The 10556-nt window shown below is 26.9% G+C and overlaps 1 protein-coding gene across 1 annotated transcript in view; it reads left to right on the top strand.

Annotated features, from left to right (window-relative positions):
- LOC100213905 (uncharacterized) overlaps positions 1 to 1757 on the top strand; it is a 6225-nt gene extending 4468 nt beyond the window's left edge. Inside the window, exons 4-5 of the mRNA XM_065816454.1 lie at positions 373 to 651; positions 1328 to 1757. Of these exons, the coding sequence (XP_065672526.1) occupies positions 373 to 651; positions 1328 to 1561 (513 nt within the window). The 3' untranslated portion in view covers positions 1562 to 1757. The remainder of the gene's footprint in view (positions 1 to 372; positions 652 to 1327) is intronic.
- The last annotated feature ends 8799 nt before the right edge of the window (positions 1758 to 10556 follow it).

The following is a 10556-nucleotide window of genomic DNA, read 5'->3' as shown; positions in this document are numbered from 1 at the left end:
GTGTGCCCGTACAGAATTAGACATTGAATAAAAGCTACTTAACAAGTTTTATTAACAACAGCAAAATATCAAGTAGTAGATTTTAATATATAAAAATTGCAATAATAACATAGTAATATTTATTGACATAAATGGTTTCTAATAGAACTTAAAAATTTTTACATTTTCTTAAAAAAAAAAAAAACAGCCCAGTTTTAACTCAAAGTTTTAATTTTTAGACTCAACATACTAATAGTTTTTTATAAATTTAAATATAATTTAAATTTAGAAAATATTTTTCCAATATTAAATATACTTATGTGATCTATAATCCAGTATAATCTATTATATATCTATTTATATTATATTGTTCTATTTTATATATAATTATAGGTTCAATATACTCAAGCTCGAATCATGGAGATGACGGAAAAACTTAAACAAGGATCCAATTATGTGACAGTAAAAAGCTTGGAAACTAAAAATGATATTGAAGCAAAAATACCAGAAATAAAAAAAGTTGTTGAGGAAAATTTGACAACAGGTAGTGAGTTCCTAACAAATAACTGGGATTATATATACCAGACAACTATGTATATACCAAAAAAAGCTATTCAAGTTACTGGCGAAGTATACATTTCAGCGCAAGAAATCGTTTTTGCCTATTCTAAGGTAACTTTTTATATAGGTGTTGCAATCGTTTTGAGGATTATAACTTGTAATGTATAAGTGTTAATGCACAATGTATAAGTGTTAATGCACAATGTGAACTATAGTTAAGAAGTTATGCCATATTAATTCTTCTTAAAAACTGAATCATCTTTTTATGTTCACATATTTTTATTAGAAAAAAAACACATGTTAGTTGCAAATACATTTTCATTTTCAGGGTAATTATGTGTAAATATTAAGATGTGAGAAGTTATTGTGTAAGTTCACTTGGATAAAAATTTCAGTTATGTCGAAAATTAAACAAGGTGATTTTCGCAATTTAAAGTTTTACATTATTGTAAGATACACCATTGTATTTTATCTGGTGATGGCAATAGCATGAAACTTGAAATTGTGAAGTCACATTTATCTTCTCATATAAATTATATTATTAGGTCTTGCAGAAAGTTCTGTCCGTTTTCGGAACAAAATACATCACTTGATAATAAAGATAAATGTAAAATAACTTTGTTTGAATTAATTAGCTACATATCTAAGAATACGTTTAACTATAAAGATGATGAGCGGAACATGGACTAAATAAACAATGCGTCAAAAGTAGTTTTTATAGAAATGGACAGAACTTTCTGATATACTTAATATTTCTGCAGTGGTATATTTATTTTATTCTTATTAGGCTCACTCCTTAACTGAGATTCCTCATGCAGTAGTTGAAATGGTGGAAAAATATTACAAATCTCTGAAAAGTGAAAATCTTCCAGATCTGAAAGATAAGGCAGTCGCCTTTGTGTATGTACCTGCTCACGTTGTGTCTGAATATATTCGTTCAACTAAAGTGGTGCAATGGTTTATGCCTGAGAATTTAGAGACTGAGATGGTTCAAGTTGTTGAAGAAGATACAAAAATGTAGTATCTCCTACACTTATAAATTCTTATCTTTGTTATGTTTTCTTGATATAAAATTTTGTATAATATTTATATATTGAAATCTTAATTTTTAAGTTTTTTTTTTTTTTTTTTGCATAGAATGGAAATAATTTATAGTTATAAATTTAAATATGTATTGATTATAATAAATTTGTATTTAAAAGAATGACTTAAAAAAAGTTGTGTTTTTCACATGGTCTTGAGACATTTAGGGTTTGTTATAATGCAGATGGAAGGTTATAGAGAAATAAAGAATAGCAAATAAGAAAAAAACTTTTTACAGGAATTTTGTATTTTTTTAAGGGTCAGGGTAGCAACATCAGGCATTGCCATGTCTAATAACATCTGTCCAACAACATCTGAAATTTCATTGAACTCTAATATTCATTTAATTTATCTAAAATTAAATGAATATTAGAGATGTAGTTACATCTTTTAAATTATCCAAGTATAATAACGTCTGTGCAGCTACATCTGTAGATTTTAAGATGAAGTCATTTTTAATATGAATTAACTTTAATATGCATTACTTTAACTAGATTATTACATATTACATATAGAATTTTTTTCAAACGTTACTACATCTGGAAAAAAATATTAACTAATAATGCATTATATTAACCAGATGTTATTACATGTAGAAATTTTTTCACATGTAACTAATCTGGAGAAAATTCTTCGAGATGTTATTGAACTTGGAGACAAATTACCAGTTCGTTGAACTTTCAGATGTTATTAGAGTAAAAGAAAAATACAGATGATCTTGGGCTACTCTACAGATGTTGTTGGGCAGATGTAGTAATCTTTTACCTTTTTATTATATTATAAATTTGTCCACGTTTTACAAACTATATTTGCAAATTCAAACAGTAAGCCGCCCGTAAATTGCAAATGGCACAAATGCTTCAATTTGCTTCCCTCATTTTTTATTTTATTTACCGTTAAATATATTAGGAGGTCAGTACCAAAATAAGGTACTGATATTAACCAGAGCAAAAAGTCGCTAACCAAATTGTCTATTTACGGCATTATCTCCTGTTTCAATGAAACTAATTACAAAAATTATAAACGTATTTTTGAGATGGTTATTAGAATGTCAAAGAACTATTATTATACCGAGCATTTCATAAAACATAAAAATGATCCAAAAAATACTTGAAACATAATTAAGGAAGTAATTGGTACGAAACAAACTGACGTTAATAGTCTTCCTATAAATCTAAACATTGATAATAAAATTATTACAAATAAATCTTTAATTGCTGAATCACTTAATCAATATTTTGTCAGTGTAGGTTCCACTTAAGCGTCAAAAATAGAAACTACTGAAGTAAACTTTGAGTCATATCTTACTCCTAATAAGACCTCTAAGGTGCAATAAGAACTCTTAGATGCAGCATATTTATTAAAATTAAACAAAAGTGTGGGGCTTGATATTATTAGTAGTAATATAATTAAAAAATCGATAAAATACTTAACAATTCTTCTTTAACATATTTTAATCTCTCTTTAAAACTAGGTATTTATCCTAAGAAACTTAAAGTTATGAGGGTCATACCCATTTTCAAATCAGGAGATATTTCTAATCCAGAAAATCAGAGACCAATTTCAATTCTCCTTGCTTCTCTAAAATCTCAGAGCTATAAGTTATATATAATCGAATTTAGACTTTTCTAAATATAAAAAATATTCTATATAACCGAGTTGTTACGACATAATATGTCTGGCAGATCTGTCGACATATTTTCAAACATATTTTCTGCCGACATAAAATATGTCCCACATATTTTCTGTCGACATATTTTGACATATTTTTATGTCTGAATTATTTTCTGCTGACATAAAATATGTCAGACATTTTTTCTGTCGACATATTTTGACATAATTTTATATCTGAATTATTTGCTGTTTGATATTCTTGAAGAAAAAATCAATCTAACAAATTTATTGCGCATTTCAACTTAATTTACAGAGTTAAGCAAAATTAGTTTAACAAATTTGTTACTTTTTTGCAATCAATTATAATTGAAGGTCAACAAAAAATTTTTTTTTTTGTTGATCTTCAAACAACTTGTTTTTTGGATTGCATTTCACATTTTGATTTCAAATATGCAACTCATTTTTTACCATCACGTCAAGTTGTAAAGATATTTGGGTTCAGATCTTTAATATTTGGGGTAAAGCCCCTAATATTGTTAAAAAAAAAAAGTTGTTCAAAAGTATGTCAAATTGGGTCTCAAAAAAAGCGTATTTTAGGAGATAGTATAGAGATTTTAGAAAACATAAAAATTTTTCCTTAAAATTTTTTGGCAAAAAAATTATTTGAAAAAATGCTAAAGACTCTTGAAAAAATGTCAACAAAATGTTTTTCAGCAATAATACAAAAAAAACTTTTATTACAAACGAATAACATCTTTAAAATCTCTATGAAAATACGCTTCTTTTGAGACTCAGGTTGACATACTTTTGAAGAACTTTTTTTTCGACAATATTAGGGACTTTACCCCAAATTCTAAAAATTTGAACCCAAATATCTTTACAACTTGACGTGATGGTAAAAAATGAGTTGCATATTTGAAATCAAAATAAGAAATCCTACATAAAAAACAAATTGTTTTCTTGGCACCAGAAAAAAATTTTGTTTTTGTTGACCTGTGTTATGCTTCTTAAAACTTTTATTTGAAATCCTATAAGCAAATATCTTTTGTTTCATAAAGGTCTTTTTCTGCCCTTTTTAGCGATGTATCATTTGATAGTATTGACAAAGTATTTTTAGCGATGAATCATTTGAGAGTATCGACTAGTATTGATGCATCATTTGATAGAATTTGATAGTATTTGATAGTATTTGATAGTATTTGATAGTATTGATTAGTATGGATTAGTATTGGCGATTTCCCTTATTAGAATGTAAAAACCATCTCAAGCTGAGTTTTTATTACTGAAAATGGTTTTTATTAATATGACTAACCTTAAAATTATTCTCTTGATTAAAATAATATTTAAAAAAAAACATTTTTAGTTATTTTTAACTAATAGTTGATTCATTCAATAAATTATTCTCCATTTTTGACTTTAAATCGTAAGGAAAACGAAAAAAATAATTATTCCAATATATATTTCACTCAAAACATTTTATGCAAGTTTATGGCAGTTAATTATGCTGTTATAATGCAATTGTCAATTGTTTTTTTGTTAAATAAATCATAACTATTATATCTAAAAGTATATTATTCGTAATTAGTTATAAATTATTACCGGTTAGTCTTCTTAATATGAATGTAATGAGCTGAATATAACTTTTGTGAAATATTTCAAATTCTTCAGCTTAAATGAATTTAATTTGGCACGCATTTTTTGAAATTCTGTGAACCGTTTTTTTGAAATCTTTTGAATTCAATTTTTCATAATGAAATCTATTTCAGGATCAACTAATAATTAAAAATAACTGTAAAAGTTTTTTTTTTTATTACTATTTTAATCAAAGAAATACTTTAAGTTTAGTCATACTAATAAAAACCACTTTCAATAATAAAAAACTCAGCTTGAGATGGTTTTTACATTCTAATAAGGGAAAGCGCCAATACTAATCAATACTATCAAATACTATCAAATGATGCCTCAATACTAGTCAATATTAGTCAATACTATCAATGTCAATATTAGTCATAATCAATAAATAAGTCATAATCAATAAATAAGTCAATAAATGCCAATATTAGTCAATACTATCAAATGATACATCGCTAAAAAGGGCAGAAAAAGACCTTTATGAAACAACGGTTGTTTGCTTATAGGGTTTAAAGTAAAAGTTTTATGAAGCATAATTGATTGCAAAGACATAAAATTATGTCAAAATATGTCGACAGAAAATATGTCTGACATATTTTATGTCAGCATAAAATAATTCAGACATAAAATTATGCCAAATTATGTCGACAGAAAATATGTCTGACATATTTTATGTCAGCAGAAAATAATTCAGACATAAAATTATGTCAAAATATGTCGATAGAAAATATGTCTGACATATTTTATGTCAGCAGAAAATAATTCAGACATAAAATTATGTCAAAATATGTCGATAGAAAATATGTGGGACATATTTTATGTCGGCAGAAAATATGTCTCAGACATATTTGACAGATAACAACCCTGTTTTTCATAATGAAATCTTTTTCAGGATCAACTAATAATTAAAAATAACTGAAAAAGTTTTTATTTTATTATTATTTTAATCAAAGAAATAATTTTAAGTTTAGACATACTAATAAAAACCACTTTCAATAATAAAAACTCAGCTTGAGATGGTTTTTACAAATTAATAAGGGAAAGTGCCAATACTAATCAATACAAATCAATACTATCAAATACTATCAAATGATGCCTCAATACTAGTCAATATTAGTCAATACTATCAAATGTCAATATTAGTCAATACTATCAATGTCAATATTAGTCATAATCAATAAATAAGTCATAATCAATAAATAAGTCAATAAATGCCAATATTAGTCAATACTATCAAATGATACATCGCTAAAAAAGGCAGAAAAAGACCATTATGAAACAACTGATGTTTGCTTTTAGGGTTTAAAGTAAAAGTTTTATGAAGCATAATTGATTGCAAAAAAGCAACAGATTTGTTAAACTATTTTCACTTAACTCTGTAAATTAAGTTGAAATGCGCAATAAATTTGTCAGATTGATTTTTTCTTCAAGAATATCAAACAGCAAATAATTCAGATATAAAATTATGTCAAAATATGTCGATAGAAAATATGTCTGACATATTTTATGTCAGCAGAAAATAATTCAGACATAAAATTATGTCAAAATATGTCGATAGAAAATATGTCTGACATATTTTATGTCAGCAGAAAATAATTCAGACATAAAATTATGTCAAAATATGTCGATAGAAAATATGTGGGACATATTTTATGTCGGCAGAAAATATGTCTCAGACATATTTGACAGATAACAACCCTGTTTTTCATAATGAAATCTTTTTCAGGATCAACTAATAATTAAAAATAACTGAAAAAGTTTTTATTTTATTATTATTTTAATCAAAGAAATAATTTTAAGTTTAGACATACTAATAAAAACCACTTTCAATAATAAAAACTCAGCTTGAGATGGTTTTTACAAATTAATAAGGGAAAGTGCCAATACTAATCAATACAAATCAATACTATCAAATACTATCAAATGATGCCTCAATACTAGTCAATATTAGTCAATACTATCAAATGTCAATATTAGTCAATACTATCAATGTCAATATTAGTCATAATCAATAAATAAGTCATAATCAATAAATAAGTCAATAAATGCCAATATTAGTCAATACTATCAAATGATACATCGCTAAAAAAGGCAGAAAAAGACCATTATGAAACAACTGATGTTTGCTTTTAGGGTTTAAAGTAAAAGTTTTATGAAGCATAATTGATTGCAAAAAAGCAACAGATTTGTTAAACTATTTTCACTTAACTCTGTAAATTAAGTTGAAATGCGCAATAAATTTGTCAGATTGATTTTTTCTTCAAGAATATCAAACAGCAAATAATTCAGATATAAAATTATGTCAAAATATGTCGATAGAAAATATGTCTGACATATTTTATGTCAGCAGAAAATAATTCAGACATAAAATTATGTCAAAATATGTCGATAGAAAATATGTCTGACATATTTTATGTCAGCAGAAAATAATTCAGACATAAAATTATGTCAAAATATGTCGACAATAAATATGTCTGACATATTTTATGTCAGCAGAAAATAATTCAGACATAAAAATATGTCAAAATATGTCGACAGAAAATATGTCTGACATAAATTATGTCGGCAGAAAATAATTCAGACATAAAATTATGTCAAAATATGTTGACAGAAAATATGTCTGACATATTTTATGTCAGCAGAAAATAATTCGGACATAAAATTATGTCAAAATATGTCGATAGAAAATATGTCTGACATATTTTATGTCAGCAGAAAATAATTCAGACATAAAATTATGTCAAAATATGTCGATAGAAAATGTGTGGAACATATTTTATGTCCGCAGAAAATATGTCTCAGACATATTTGACAGATAACAACCCTGTACTATATAATAAACAATTTGGATTTCAGCCAGGGTATTTAACTGACCATACCGTTAATTAATATTGTTCACGATATATTTAAAGCATTTACAAAAGTAAGTCTACCCTCGGAGTTTTTATAGATCTTGGAATTATGAGCAATCTAAAATGCACTAATTGGTTACTAAATTTTCTATTGCCATCAGAGGTCCTAAATTATAAAACACTTTATTAAATAACGAGCTGAAAAAATGTTCTTCTCGTTCTCGATTCAAACAAATACTCAAACAAAAACTTATTAACGGTGTTAATGAATTAAATTCTTTTTATGATTCTTTTTTTTTTTATTTAACAACTATCTTATTAACTTGTCTCTAATTTAAATTTTCTTTAAATTATCCTATTAACTTACCCTTAATTTTTAGGTGTAATTGTTTTTTGTTTTCTTTTTACGATTTTCTTTTGATTATAGATTAGTAACTGATCTTAACATTCTTGTAAATATTTATATATAACTTTCAATTGGTACAAAATAATTGTATGCTTACCTTTTAATGGTTGTACACGCTTGCTGATGAAAGCACGTTGGGGCGTAGTGATAAGGCAAATATTGTCTTCTTTTAGCCCCGGCCTTGTACCTTTTATTTATATAACACAGCATTATATTTTTTTTAAATTACGAAATAAATAAATAAAAAAAGCAAAATAAAAGTAAAAAAATAAAAATTCTTATTTGTTAATTCTTGTTTACAAAGTAAAAAATTTCAAGATAGTATCTTGAAATCAGGGCCGTCCTTAGGATTATATTAAACCCGTTGTCAAAGCCTTGACATCTACAATTGTTTAGGTCTAGCCTACAAGACTTTCTTTCTTCAATTAGAAGGTTAAAATGAGCTTCACCAGCTGACTCTTCACACACCGCATATCCAATAAAGCATTTTTGGATGATGACTATTGCTTCTTCATGAACATAGCGGATGATTAGAAAAGTTTGGCTTTTTTGACAATGATCTGGGGTGCAATCCATAACAACTAAAAAATACTTTCCAAACTCTACCTTGTTCACAATAGCTTCTTTTACATGCGTTGCTAAAAGGTCAATGACTTCGTTTTTGAATTTAGACACTTGGCATTTGTGAACATCTTTCCCCATCTTTGATTCGCCGTAAATGCTCCATCAAAATTGAATTAAAATTAACCAAGTAATTGGATAAGACCAAGGAAGTTCCCAACATTTTAGGTGTACAACTTCGATGAGCTTACACGGAATGCAATATTATATTCGCTAAGTACATAATCACTGACACTATTCTCTTAAGAAAACTTCTCCACCTTTCTGCTTCATTGTTAACTTGTTGGATAAAATTTTAATCGAAAGCTTGTTCATTTTTTATCCCTATTGTTGCCTCGATCCATTTGTTAGAACAACTGAAATGAGATAGAGATGTCTCATGCATTTAGGATTGCTCAGTAAACTTTTTCCAGTTGTTGAAACCTTCTTTTTTCCCAAAATATAATTTTAGAGTTTGATCAAACAGATGACAAGGCAGACAATAAGCTGAATCAGTTTCTGGAGAGTTAATAAGCCATCTCCTCTTTACTTATTTACCATTTCTTGCTACCCTGTATCGAAATTCATTCATCGTGTTTTTTTTTTTTTTTTATTGCTCTTCAAGAAAGGTATTGGATTCATTTTTCCAGCCGTTCCAGCCAAATGGACGGGTCATTAGATAACTATATGTAAGTGTCTCTTCTCTGCAAAACATCTTTTGTAATTGTGATACCATCATTTGTTTAAACTATTACTGGCCTTTAATTACATTCGGGCTCTTTATTTTTCTTTGATGCTTCCTGAGGTTTTTGGCAACAAGTGTCTAAAGACGAAGTTGCTGAACATCTGGCTATCTAAAGAAGTTAAATTGCACATCAGAGGGTTACTCGCCATATCTTCCTTGGTTAGAATGAGACTGAGTGGAGGTCTCACTATATGTTTTAAGAAGTTGGAGAAAGAAAAATGTGTTAGTATTAACACTTTACTTAAAATAGCTTCATGGGCTGCTTCAGAGTCCTTAGCTAATTTTTTTCTTTGAGCACCTGACATTTTTTTTTAACATCTTTAATAAAATAATATTCAAATTAACAGTACAACTTTATTTTTGTTTCTGGAAACATAAATTTTTTATGTACGTTTTTAACTTTTTCATTGAGGTCACTACTAATTACATTTTGCAACTCTTTTTATTACAACATTTTTATTAACTTACTTTCTAGTCGGTTTATTTATTTTATTGTCCCCGCAAAATAAACACGAGATTAGATAATCAAAATTATTAAAAAAAGTATTTAAAACAAACGACACGAAAGAAACGTTTCTTTAGCGTAAATAAAAAAATTGTTTCGCAAAAAATTTCGCAAAACAAACTTTAGTTACTTGTAAATAAAAGAAATCGTAAAAAAATATACAAAAAAACTTTTTTGGACTAATAAAGTAAATAAATATATAATATATTTGAAGAAATTTTTAAAAAGCAACAATTTTGAAATGGACTAAACTTTTGCCGTGGCGCCCCTAGGCCGTGGTACAGGAAGTTTGCCCGGTTGTTCCCCCCTACCCTCTTCTAGGAACAGCCCTGCTTGAAATGATAGCTAATAGAAATTATAATGATAATAATAATAATACTACCCTGTACCATCACTATTATTATCATTATTATGAATAAACTGAATAAACACTACCGTGCAAATAATTTTTTTTTGTTGATTACAACTTGAGACAATTTTCTATAACTCAATAAAGTCAAAAAAAACAATTCTTTTTTGATTGGACGTCTATATTTTACAATAAATAGAATTTAATTAGTTTATAGCTTACATTTTAGC

Source organism: Hydra vulgaris, chromosome 13 (genome assembly GCF_038396675.1).
Source record: "Hydra vulgaris chromosome 13, alternate assembly HydraT2T_AEP".
In the NCBI taxonomy this organism is placed as follows: Eukaryota; Metazoa; Cnidaria; class Hydrozoa; order Anthoathecata; family Hydridae; genus Hydra; species Hydra vulgaris.
This window is presented reverse-complemented; position numbering and strand designations above follow the sequence as displayed.